Genomic DNA, 14,119 nt, shown 5'->3' on the forward strand with positions numbered 1-14,119 from the left:
GCAGGTGATCCAGTCCTTTCCTCTTAGGAATTGACCTAAGATAAATGAAAGCATTTGTCCATAAGGCTAATATATGGGTATTTATGATAGCTTTATTTATTTTTTTTAAGTTTATTTATTTATTTTGAGAGAGAGAGAGTGTAGGGAAAGAGATGTGTATTTTGAGAGAGAGAGAGAGAGAGAAAGAATTCCTAGCAGGCTCCGCACTGTCTGTGCAGAACCCATTGTGGGTCTCAAATTCACAAACCATGAGATTGTGACCTGAAATGAAACCAAAAGTTGGACATTTAACTGACTGAGCCACCCAGGTGCCCCAGACAGCTTTATTTATAATAATTCCAAACTTAAAATAACCCTATTAAGGTATTAATATTATTAATAAAGATAATATTAATAAAGGTAAATAGATAAACATTGTGGTATACTCAACAGTGGAATACTACTTAGTTATAAATAGAAATGAGGGGTACCTGGCTGGCTCAGTTGGTAGAGCATGTGACTTTGGATCTCAGAGTTGTGGGTTTGAGCCCCATTTTGGTGTAGAGATTAATTAAAAAAATATTTTTTAAATATAAAAAGGAATGAATTATTGATATAAACACAAACATGAATGAATCTCAAAATAATTATTAAAAAAGCCAGAAAAAAAAAGTATACTGTATGATTCCATGTGTATCAGTTCTAAAAACTATATGACAGCAGATAATTCATTGCCTATAGAGGGAGGAATAATTGCCCATAGAGGGATATAGAGGTATAAGAAAATTTGGAGTTTTGATGGGTATGTTTACTATCTTGATTGTTAATGGTTTCACAGGTATATATATTTATGAAAATTTACCAAATTTTACACTTAATATGTACATTTTATTGTGTGTAAATTATACTTAAAGTTTTTATTTTTATTTTTTAATATGAAATTTATTGTCAAATTGGTTTCCATACAACACCCAGTGCTCATCCCAACAGGTGCCCTCCTCAATGCCATCACCCACTTTCCCCTCCCTCCCACCCCCCATCAACCCTCAGTTTATTCTCAGTTTTTAAGAGTCTCTTATGGTTTGGCTGTCTCCCTCTCTAACTTTTTTTTTCCTTCCCCTCCCCCATGGTCTTCTGTTAAGTTTCTCAGGATCCACATAAGAGTGAAAACATATGGTATCTGTCTTTCTCTGTATGACTTATTTCACTTAGCATAACACTCTCCAGTTCCATCCACGTTGCTACAAATGGCTAGATTTCATTCTTTCTCATTGCCAAGTAGTATTCCATTGTATATATAAACCCAAACTTCTTTATCCATTCATCAATTGAAGGACATTTAGGCTCTTTCCATAATTTGGCTATTGTTGAAAGTGCTGCTATAAACATTGGGGTACAAGTGCCCCTATGCATCAGCACTCCTGTATCCCTCGGGTAAATTCTTAGCAGTGCTATTGCTGGGTCATAAGGTAGATCTATTTTAAATTTTTTGAGGAACCTCTGCACTGTTTTCCAGAGCGGCTACACCAGTTTGCATTCCCACCAACAGTGCAAGAGGGTTCCCATTTATCCACATCCTCTCCAGCATCTATAGTCTTCTGATTTGTTCATTTTAGCCATTCTGACTGGCATGTGGTGATATCTCAGTGTGGTTTTCATTTGTATTTCCCTGATGAGGAGTGACGTTGAGCATCTTTTCATGTGCCTGTTGGCCATCTGGATGTCTTCTGTAGAGAAGTGTCTATTCATGTCATCTGCCCATTTCTTCACTGGATTATTTTTTTTTCAGATGTGGAGTTTGGTGAGTTCTTTATATATTTTGGATACTAACTCTTTGTCCAATATGTCATTTGCAAATATCTTTTCCCATTCCGTTGGTTGCCTTTTAGTTTTGTTGGTTGTTTTCCTTTGCAGTGCAGAAGCTTTTTATCTTGATGAGGTCCCAATAGTTCATTTTTGCTTTTAATTCCCTTGCCTTTGGAGATGTGTCAAGTAAGAAATTGCTGCAGCTGAGGTCAGAGAGGTTTTTTTCCTGCTTTCTCCTCTAGGGGTTTGATGGTTTCCTGTCTCACATTCAGGTCGTTCATCCATTTTGAGTTTATTTTTGTGAATGGTGTAAGAAAGTGGTCTAGTTTCATTCTTCTGCATGTTGCTGTCCAGTTCTCCCAGCACCATTTGTTAAAGAGACTGTCTTTTTTCCATCGGATATTCTTTCCTGCTTTGTCAAAGATTAGTTGGCCATACATTTGTGGGTCCAATTCTGGAGTCTCTATTCCATTGGTCTATGTGTCTGTTTTTGTGCCAATACCATGCTGTCTTGATGATTATAGCTTTGTAGTAGACGCTAAAGTCTGGGATTGTGATGCTACCCGCTTTGGTTTTCTTCTTCAATATTACTTTGGCTATTTGCAGTCTTTCGTGGGTGCATACAAACTTTAGGATTGCTTGTTCTAGCTTCGAGAAGAATGCTGATGCAATTTTGATTGGGATTACATTGAATGTGTAGATTGCTTTGGGTAGTATTGACATTTTAACAATATTTATTCTTCCAATCTATGAGCACAGAATGTTTTTCCATTTCTTTGTATCTTCTTCCATTTCCTTCATAAGCTTTCTATAGTTTTCAGCATACAGATCCTTTACATCTTTGGTTAGATTTATTCCTAGGTATTTTATGCTTCTTGGTGCAATTGTGAATGGGATCAGTTTCTTTTTGTCTTTCTGTTGCTTCATTATTAGTGTATAAGAATGCAACTGATTTCTGTACATTGATTTTGCATCCTGTGACTTTGCTGAATTTATGTATCAGTTCTAGCAGACTTTTGGTGGAGTCTATTAGGTTTTCCATGTATAGTATCATGTCATCTGCAAAGAGTGAAAGTTTGACTTCATCTTTGCCAATTTTGATGCCTTTGACTTCCTTTTGTTGTCTGATTGCTGATGCTAGAACTTCCAACAGTATGTTAAACAACAGCAGTGAGAGTGGACATGATCTCAGTGGGAAAGCTCTCAGTTTTTCCCCATTGGGGATGATATTAGTGGTGAGCTTTTCATAAATGGCTTTTATGATGTTGAAGTATATTCCTTCTAGCCCAACTTTTTCAAGAGTTTTTATTAAGAAAGGATGCTAAATTTTGTCAAATGCTTTTTCTGCATCGATTGACAGGATCATATGGTTCTTTTCTTTTATTAATGTGATGTATCACATTGATTGATTTGCAAATATTGAACCAGCCCTGCAGCCCAGGAATGAATCCCACTTGATCATGGTGAATAATTCTTTTTATATGCTGTTGAATTCGATTTGCTAGTATCTTGTTGGGAATTTTTGCTTCCATATTCATCAGGGATATTGGCCTGTCATTCTTTTTTTTTTTTTTTTTGCTGGGTCTCTGTCTGGTTTGGGAATCAAAGTAATGCTGGCTTCATAGAATGAGTCTGGAAGTTTTCCTTCCCTTTCTATTTTTTGGAACAGCTTGAGAAGGATAGGTATTATCTCTGCTTTCAATGTCTGGTAGAATTCCTCTGGGAAGCCATCTGGTCCTGGACTCTTATTTGTTGGGAGATTTTTGATAACTGATTCAACTTCTTCACTGGTTATGGGTCTGTTCAAATACTCTATTTCTTCCTGTTTGAGTTTTGGAAGTGTGTGGGTGCTTAGGAATTTGTCCATTTCTTCCAGGTTGTCCAGTTTGTTGGCATATAATTTTTCATAGTATTCCCTGATAATTGCTTGTACTTCTGAGGGACTGGTTGTAATAATTCCATTTTTATTCATGATTTTATCTATTTGGGTCCTCTCCCTTTTATTTTTGAGAAACCTGGCTAGAGGTTTATCAATTTTATTTTTTCAAAAAACTGACTCTTGGTTTCATTGATCTGCTCTGCTGTTTTTTTTAGATTCTATATTGTTTATTTCTGCTCTGATCTTTATTATTTCTCTTCTTCTGCTGGGTTTGGGGTGTCTTTGCTGTTCTGCTTCTATTTCTTCTAGGTGTGCTGTTAGATTTTGTACTTGGGATTTTTCTTATTTCTTGAGATAGGCCTGGATTGCAATGTATTTTCCTCTCAAGACTGCCTTCTCTGCATCCTAAAGCGTTTGGATTGTTGTATTTTCATTTTCATTTGTTTCCATATATTTTTAAATTTCTTCTCTAATTGCCTGGTTGGCCCATTCATTCTTTAGTAGGGTGTTCTTTAATCTCTAAGCTTTTGGAGGTTTTCCAGACTTTTTCCTGTGGTTGATTTCAAGTTTCATAGCATTGTGGTCTGAAAGTGTGCATGGTATGATCTCAATTCTTTTATACTTATGAAGGCCTGTTTTGTGACCCAGTATGTGATCTATCTTGGAGAATGTTACATGTGTACTCAAGAAGAAAGCATATTCTACTGCTTTGGGATGCAGAGTTCTAAATATATCTGTCAAGTCCATCTGATCCAATGTACCATTCAGGGCCCTTATTTCTTTATTGATGCTGTGTCTAGTTGATCTATCCATTGTTGTAAGTGGAGTATTAAAGTCCCCTGCAACTACCACATTCTTATCAATAAGGTTGCTTATGTTTGTGATTAAATGTTTTATATATTTGGGGGCTCCTGTATTTGGTGCATAGATATTTATAATTTTAAAAAGCACATAAAATCCGTGGAAATACTTAAAACTGCAGAAGCTTAATTTTATTTTTAGAGGTGCCAAATTTAGAGATTATAGAAAGAAGTCTTGACTCAACGTTCATATTCTCTGGGTTTCTACCATATAGTACCTAAGTCTCAATGTGTGTTTTATATAATTTTGTCTTCTTTGGTTACAGTTTTTTATGCTCTGTTTGGTATTTATATATGAAATATTTAATGATTCCTAAACTTCCTTAGTTTACATGGTGTTTCCAGAAAGTTTCTTAGCCAGAAGGAACAGACCCCTAACTGCATTAAGAGACTAGTTTGATTATATTTATTACCGTTACCTCTATTTTTTTGTCTTAGATCTTGACTTAATTCATGATGAACTCAATTCATTTGTTTAAATGTGGTTAGCTCTAGGAATTCTGTAACCTAAAAGAGAATGATTTCTGAGGCTCCTGAATGGCTCAGTTGGTTAAGCATCCAACTCTTGGTTTCTGCTCAGGTCATGATCTCAGTTCGTGAGTTCAAGCCCTGCATCAGGCTCTGTGCTAACAGTGTGCAGTCTGCTTGGAGTTCTTTCTCTCTCCCTGTCTCTGTGCCCTTTCCTCCCTCCCTCTCTCCCGCCCACCTGCCCGCCCGCTCTCTCTCTCTCTCTCTCTCTCTCTCTCTCTCTCTCTCTCTCTCTCTGTCTCTCTCTCTCTCTTTCAAAACAAATAAACATTAAAAAAAAAAGATCTTTCTTAAAAAAACAAGAATGATTTCTTAAATGGTCTGAATATTGTTCATTAAGTGCATTTTGCTGAAAGCAGAGCACCATAGCCCAACTCTGACACTTTAATAATTCTTAACAGAGCCTCGGCACACGAAAGGATCATAGTTGCCTTGTAAATGAATTGATGTTGTAAACTTGTATTTTATAGGAGGTAAAAACTGACAACATGATACCAAAACAGGCTTCTTCTATAGAATGACAACAATTTGATTATAAATCCAACTGGGAAGTATGCTAGTTGATCACTGTTAACTCAGGAGTATTTTAATTTTAATGAGTCAAGATAAAGTATTTTCTTTAATTGACGTCTTTTTTCCTTTTTTCCTTTTGTAGGAAATACAATAGCAGCCATGATAGAAGACAAAGGGCCAAGAGTGACTGACTACTTTGTTGTGGCAGGTCTCACTGACACATCTACTCTTTTGGATCAAGAAATAAATCGTTTAGATACTAAGTCAACTGGGCCTAAAGCTCCAATTACAGACATTGCAGTTATTAACAAATCTGCTGGGGAGACAGTACCTGAAGGTTACACCTGTGTTGAAGCCACTCCATCAGCTCTCCAAGCAAATTTGAACTATGGAAGTCTGAAAAGCCCCGAACTTTTCCTCTGTTATAAGAGAGCAAGAGACAAACCACCCCTTACCGACATTGGGTATGGTGACTTATTTTCTTTTGCTATAGTGAAGGAAATAACACTATTTAAGGTGCATGGGAATAGAAATTTGAATTTTTTGATAGTTCTATTATTTGTTACTTCAGGATCAAGTTAGTAAGATATTACATATCTCTATCCACGCTTACTGAATTTCTCTGCATTGTACTTGAATCATGAGATCATTTCCTTTCAAAAGCATATTGAAATGAAGGCATTAGAGCCTGAAATGTGATTCCATTTCTGTTGTACTTATCAGATAAGCTTATTAATTAAACATAAAAGAACAAGAAGGTATAATAAAAGATTATATTTTTAAGGAGCTACTTGGGTTATGTGGTGAAGTTTTGTGAAGCCCTGAACTCATTTAACAAAGGAGCATTCCTGTTTTAAAAAATGTAATTGTGTTGTGTGGTTTTAAATGCCAGGAGGGGGGAGGTATTTACCATTTAGAGTGAGTGTAGTGGTTATGAGGTATTAGTATCTAGTCCACAGCCAGGGAAGTACATTCTTTGTAAAAACTTTTATCCCAAAAATGTCTACATTGACTCTTTTGTAAACAAGCTATGTTTTTAGAATACCTATAATACTTGTCATGTATACATGTCATTTATTAAGCTGTTCTGTTTATTACAATTATCCTCAGTTACTTAAAACATACAGGTATTTGAGAACATCTTAGGAAGTTTGGGATCAGCTTGTCCATTTATGCAAAACATGAAGTCAGAATTTTGGTGGGGATTGCATTTAATCTATAGATCAATTTAGGGAGTACTGCCACTAAGAAACCACTAAGCTTTCTAACTTTTGAATGTGAGATCTCTTTCCCTTTATTTAGGTCTTTAATTTCTTTCAGCAGTGTTTTGTAGTTTTTAGTGTATGAGTCTTTCACCTCCTTGATTAATTTTATTCCTACATATTCTTTTGGGTTCCATTAAAAATGGTATTTTTTTTTAATTTCCTTTTTGGATTATTCATTGCTGTTATATACGAACACAGCTGAATTTTAATTTTATATGTTAATCTTATACCCTACAACTTTGATGAATTTGTTAGCTCTCATAGGTTTCTTTTGGATATTTGGGGATTTTTTTAATACATAGGATCATTTCATCTGTAAGTAGAGCTAGTTTTTCCTGCTCCCTTTGCAGTTTGTTGTATTTTCTCCCTTGTCTTACTGCTCTGGTTAGAACTTACAGTACAGTGTGGAATAGCAGTAGCGGAAAAGGCACCTATGTCTTATTCCTGATCTAAGGTGGGAAGCTTTCAGTCTTTCACCATTGAATATGGTGTTAGGTGTGGGCTTTTCATAAATGCCATTTATCATGTTAAGAAAGGTTCCTTCTACTTCTGATTTTATGAGAGATTTTATCATGAAAGTGTGTTGCATTTTTTCAGATGCCTTTTCTGTGTTAATTGAGATCATGCAGATACTTATTTCCTTCTTTCTATTGTGATGTATTACATTGATTTTTTATGTCAAATCTCTTAATATAATCACAATACCACACCGTAAAAATGATTATTTAATATCATCATACATCCATATTTCCCTGATTGTCCCATGGAGTTGTTCTTTTTGTTTGTTTGTTTGTTTTTTAAATGGTTGCTACTTTTTCTGTTAATAGTTGTGCAGATATTAAGAAAGGTAGTGAGCTGTTCCATTTGGCCACTGCTTGGTTGTACTCATTACCTCCTCTACTTTTGCAGTAAAGCTCTGGTGAAATGGTGCTAAGGTCCTCGCTATGTTCAAATTTCCAAAGTCAGAGGATGATTTGTCCTTATCTTACTTGACCTTTATGTAGCATCTGTTTAACTTCTTAGTGGCCACCCTGTTTAGCTTCTGTGATTTTCCTTCAAGTCAATACAGTTAGGATGGTGGTCATATAACTTTATATGTTAAGCACAGGAGCCAGGTGGTTGAGAAATGATTGAAATTTGATCAATAGAGGCTTTTTTTTGAAAGCTTGACTTTAAGAGAAGATAGTACTGGACCTTGCTGTTCAAGATGTAATCCTTGAACCAGTATCATCTGTAGGGCTTGGGAACATGTTAGAAATTCAGAATCTCAGGCACTGCCCCAGACCTACTGAATCAGAATCTATATTTTCTCAAAATTCCTAGAAGCAGCAGTTGAGGATACCTGGGGGGATGAGGCAATACGGAGTCATGGGCTGTTTTCTACCTTTCTTCCAGGGGATAACCTTGAACATCTTTATTTGAAGGGGAGAAACCAATGGAAAAGAAAGGGTTGAAAATATAGGAATGAGGATATATTAGAATAAAATTCTGAAACAGATTGAAGGGATAATGTCAACAGCATAGGTGATTGGATTAGCCTTTAATGGGAGGGACTTTTGAGAACGGGCAAGGGGGTTAAATGGGTAGAAACATAAGTTATTGGTTCTGGGGGAGTAATTCAGGACATGTAATGGTTTTACTGTCAGTGCTTTTCATTTTCTCTATGATTTTATTAAGATAGGTAATAGCTATAGAAGGATGGGTATAGGGTAAAATTTTGGCAATATTCATGTCAGTTGAAGGGAATCAAGCCAGGGACATAACATGTTTCAGGCCTCACTGTTCACTGTCAGCCAGTTATTCTTAAAGGCTATCTTTTCATATCCTTTTCTTCATACCGGCCCCCCACTCCCATACAATTGTAATTGAAAGGATGTGAATCTTTCAGAGATTGTTGTTGCTTGTGGTTCAGGGGAACAACTTAAAAATAAAATGATGACTTAGATAATTATACTTACATACTTTCAGGTTGCAAGTGGCTCTTTCATACATATCTAGGCTTGTTATGGTAGTTTATTAATCCAGGTTTGCTAGAGTGTAGGTTGAATTGTCTTTTAGTTAATCATAATTGTAAATTTTTCTTTCCAGATCAAATAATTGTGGGGTGCCTGGGTGGCTCAGTGGGTTGAATGTCCAACTCTTGGTTTCAGCTCAGGTCATTTGTTGCTGTGGGCTGAGCATGGAGCCTGCTTGGGATTTTCTCTCTCTGTCTCTCTCTCTCTCTCTCTCTCTCTCTCTCTCTCTCTCTCTCTCTCTCTTTCTCTCTCTGCCTTTCTCTCTCTTTCTTACTTGCTCTCCTGCCACTCCTCCACCCCTGATATATGTGTGTGTGTGTGTGTGTGTGTGTGTGTGTGTGTGTGTGTGTGTGTATATATATATATATATATATATATATATGTTAGTATCTGGTGACTGAAATATTTTGACCTGTCTGCCCCACCTTCCATTTAAGCACACTAGTGAGGTTTGGAAAGCCTATGGCCACTACAAAGACAGGTACCTAGTTCATTCAACTGTTCATTCATTCATTCATGAAATACTGACCTTTTTGCCTTCTAAAAACTGAGATGAGCTATTTATTAAAACTAATTGTTTTTTTTTCTGGAAAAAATTAAGTTAAAGTATGTAAGATCTGATAATCCCCTGTAATATCAAATACTCAATAAAGTATGATTTAAATAGTACAGTATATTATCTTATGTGTGAGATGTGTGTATTAAGATGAAGAATCATAGACTACTGTATACAGTCCTTATCTTCCTCTACTTATCAGATTCATTGACTTTCAAATGAATTTTTCTCCAGCACTTTTGTTTTTTTGTTTTGAAAATTTTCAAACATACAGAAAAGTTAATTGAATATTATAATAAATACCAGTATCCTTTCTTCCTGAATGATAGACTATATAATATAATGAACAGTATACTTTCTACCTAGTTTCAACAAATTAATGTTTTCCCATATTTTTGCTAAACTACTTGAAAGGAGGCTGGAGATACCATGACAATTCTCCCATGAATGCTTCAGCATGCATCCCTTAAGACATGCTCCTGTATAACAGTGGTATATAGAAAATTAATAATTCTGTCATATTTTCAATATCTGTTCCCTATCCAAATATTCACAATTATCCCAAGAATATCTTTTACAACCTTTAAAAAAAAATATTCAGGGTTCTGTCATCGTTTATCCATTGCATTTGGTTATTTATTTATTTATTTATTTATTTATTTATTTATTTTATCCATTGCATTTGGTTATAATGCCTCTTTAGTCTCTTTATCTCCCCAACATTTTAGTATTACGTATTGACATTTTGAAGAGTCTTGGCCAGTTGTCTTATAGAATGCCCCCCACACTACTCGGTTGGTTGAGCGTCCATCTCTTGGTGTCAGCTCAGGTCATGACCTCACGGTCTGTGGGTTCGAGCCCTGCCTTGGACTCTGTGCTGGCAGTGCAGAGACTGCTTGGCATTTTCTCTCCCTTTCTCTCTGCCCCTCCCTCACTCACATGCATGCTCTCTCTCTAAAAATAAATTTAAAAAAACTTTGAAAAGAAGTTTTAGAATGCCTCACAGTCCAGATTTATCTGACTCTTTCCTCATTATGTTGTTTAATTTGTTACCTTATCATCAGTATTTCCTATCAGTTAGATGTGAGTTTCAAAGCCTAATTTAAATTTATGTTAAATATTTTTGGCAAGAATACTTACAGGTAGTGCTGACACCAGGACAGCAGGTAGTGACAGACTGTCCCATAATTAGTGATATTAAGTTCAGTCACTTAAGTTAAGATGGTAATTGGGGCGCCTGGGTGGCTCAGTCAAGCGTCTGACTTCGGCTCAGGTCATGATCTCGCAGTCCGTGAGTTCGAGCCCCTCGTCGGGCTCTGTGCTGACAGTTCAGAGCCTGGAGCCTGTTTCAGATTCTGTGTCTCCCTCTTTCTCTCTCCTCCCCCGCTCATGCTCTGTCTCTCTCTTCTCAAAAATAAATAAAGGTTAAAAAAAAATTTAAAAAAAGAGATGGTAATTGCCACATATCTATGGTAAAGGCATTTTTATTTTCTTTGTTATTTGTGGAGTTATGGGCATTGTTTAAATATCTTGTTCCTTGCTCTTTTACACTTCTCATTTTTTAGCATCCATTGATCATTGTTTGAATTAGATCTTGCATGGGTGGGTTGGCGGGGGATGTAAAATGAGACTTTTCTAATTCTGTCATTTAAAAAATAAAATTTTTAACTCATTTTTCTTGAAGAGCTTGAGTGGAGAGCTTTCTTATTCTCTCTTGTTTTTTTATTGTTTCGAGAATAATTAAAACTATGGATTTTAATTTATTCCATGTGATAACAATCTATTCCAGTCCTTATTCGGTTTGCTCAAATTGTCCCAGGTTTGGCCAGTGGGATCCCTTTCCAGCTGACTGCTTTGTCAATCAAAATCTAGAGCTATGTGTATTCATTGTTACTGAGGTGTCTATTTTTATCTCTATTTTTTAAATCATGAGTTCATATTAACATTTCAAGATCAAATTTAACATTAAAGAACGTTTTCTTAACTCATTTTGGATTGTATCTTGTTTCTCTTACACCTAAAATCTTGGTTCTTAAATCATAAATATGTTACTTATTGCTTTATCTTATATACATAATTTCAAAATTACAGTATCGCTATTACTACTAATAGTAAACCTGTTTACTGAGTTCTTGCCCCTAGAATAAGACCCATCAAGCATTTACAGAGTACTTACTGTGTTAAAAAATTATATGAGGGGCGCCTGGGTGGCGCAGTCGGTTAAGCATCCGACTTCAGCCAGGTCACGATCTCACGGTCCGGGAGTTCGAGCCCCGCGTCAGGCTCTGGGCTGATGGCTCAGAGCCTGGAGCCTGTTTCTGATTCTGTGTCTCCCTCTCTCTCTGCCCCTCCCCAGTTCATGCTCTGTCTCTCTCTGTCCCAAAAAAAATAAATAAACATTGAAAAAAAAATTAAAAAAAAAATTATATGAAATAGTATTTTTTTAAGTTTATTTTTTTATTTTGAGAGAGAGGAAGAGAGAGAGAATCCCAAGTAGGCTCCACACTGTCAGCGTGGAGCCCGATGCAGGGCTCGAACTCATGAACTGTGAGATCATGACCTGAGCCAAAATCAAGAATCAGATGGATGCATAACCAACTGAGCCACCCAGGTGCCCCATGAAATAGTATTTCTTATATGGTTATGTTACCAATTTGCTATGCAGTTAGGTTCATCTGTTTCTATTTGTGTTTCATTTGTTTAAAAAAATTTTTCTCTTAATATGGAAAATGTAATAGTTCAAAACATGTAAAAAGCTATATTTAGGGAAATAATGCTTCAGTCTTTATTTTCTCTACTTTCTTCTCTATACTTTCTGCCCTCCCTTTCTCTGTTAATGTAGTTTCTGATTTATCCTTTTACTGTGTGTTTTTACAAACATAAAAAGGATTTTTAATTCTTCCTCTTAAAATATAAATACTGTGGTCACTATTTTAAACTTTGTTTTTTTCACCCAACAGTGTATTTCCATATCTGAACATGGAGATCTTTCTCATTCTTTTTTTATAGCTCTATAGTACTTATTTCTGTGGATGTATATACTTTGTTCATCCAAACCTCTATTGATGGACATTTGGGTTCTGTCCAGTCTTGTGCTATTACAAGAATGCTTTAGTGAATAACTGTGCATATATTATTACATATTTGTGGAAGTATATTTTCAGGTAGCCCTAAAAGGGAATTGCTGGGATAAAAGATAAATGCATTCATAATTTTGTTAAATGTTCCCAAATTTCTCTCCATTGTGTCCCATCATTTTATTCTCCCACCATCAGTATATGTAAGTGCTGCTTTCCCCACAGTCCCATCCACAAAATACGGGATCAAATTTTTGAATTTTTGTCAGTTTCATAGTCAAAAAATGATGTGTCAGAGTAATTTTAATGAGATTAAGCATTTTTCATATGTTTAAAGACCATATCTTTTTAGAAACGGTTTTGGCTTCTTTTTTGATACATATGTATTTGTTGTTTTTTTAAAGGACATTTTTATGTATTAGAAAGGTAAACTTTTTGTGAAATAAGTCTCCAAATGTTTTCTCCAAGTTTATAATTTGTCTTTTGACTTGTGTTTTTTGTCATGTAAAGTTTATTTGATGAAGTTTATTACTCCTCTTTATTGCTTCTAGATTTTGAGTCATAGTTACACTTTTCCCACTGCTAGGTTTTCTTTCTTTTTATATTTTATTTTAGAGGTGTGTGTGAGCAGGGAAGAAGGGCAGAGGGGGAGAGAATCTTCAGCAGGCTCCATGCTTCATGCAGGGCTGGACATGGGGCTCGATCCCACCTCCCTGGGATCATGGCCTGAGCCGAAATCAAGAGTCGGACGCTCAACCAATTGAGCCACCTAGTTTCCCCTGATTTTCTTTTAGTACTGGTATGGTTTCATTCTTGACATTTATCTCTGTGATCCACTGGGAGCTTTTTCTGGTGTACAGTGTGAAGTACAGATAGAATTTTTTTCCCCAAAATGGCAATTCAGTTATTCAAGCACTGCTTATTAAATTAAAAAAGTCCATCTTTCCAGCAGTATTTTGAGATGTCACCATTATCATACTAGATTATTTTTGTGTTCATTGTCTTTCTGTTTAGTGATTTGCTAATACTATCCTGATTTAAATATAGAGGCTTTTTATTTTAATATTTAGTTGGGTTCTAACAGCTTCATTGACATATATAATTCAGATATCACACAATTCAACCATCTCAAGTGTAGAATTTATTGGTCTTTAGTATATTCACAGATTTGTGCAGCTGTCATCACAGCCAATTTTAGAATATTTCATCACCCTAAAAGGAAACTCCATATTCATTAGTAGTCACTCTCTGCTACCCCTTTCTACTCTCTAGCCCTAGGCAACTACTAGTTTACTTTCTGTCTCTATAGACATGCCTATTCTGCACATTTCCTATAAATGGAATCATACTACATGTGGCCTTTGTTGATAGGGTTCATGGATTTGTGCCACATGTTAGTACTTCATTGCTTTTTATTGCTGAACAATATTCTGTTATATGGGTGTGCCACATTCTATGCATCTATTCCTTAGTTGATGTTTGATTGTTTCCACTTTTTGGCTGTTATGAATAATGCTGTTAAATGTGTATTTGTGTACCAGTATTTGTGCAGATGTATGTTTTCATTTCTTTTGGGTATATACCTGGGAGTAGAATTGCTGAGTCATACAGAAGCTCCATGTTTAAACCCTTTGAGGAACT

At 35.8% G+C, this 14,119-nt stretch overlaps 1 protein-coding gene across 8 annotated transcripts in view; it reads left to right on the forward strand.

The window, feature by feature from the left end:
- Positions 1-14,119, forward strand: part of DENND4C (DENN domain containing 4C) — a 122,674-nt gene that overhangs the window by 27,276 nt on the left and 81,279 nt on the right. For all 8 annotated transcript variants that reach the window (XM_019816032.3, XM_045043222.1, XM_045043221.1 and 5 more), the window contains exon 2: positions 5,708-6,029. In XM_019816032.3, coding sequence (XP_019671591.2) covers positions 5,725-6,029 — 305 coding nt within the window. In that variant the 5' untranslated portion in view covers positions 5,708-5,724. The remainder of the gene's footprint in view (positions 1-5,707; positions 6,030-14,119) is intronic.

The sequence above is a fragment of the Felis catus genome, chromosome D4 (assembly GCF_018350175.1).
Source record: "Felis catus isolate Fca126 chromosome D4, F.catus_Fca126_mat1.0, whole genome shotgun sequence".
Classification (NCBI taxonomy): Eukaryota; Metazoa; Chordata; class Mammalia; order Carnivora; family Felidae; genus Felis; species Felis catus.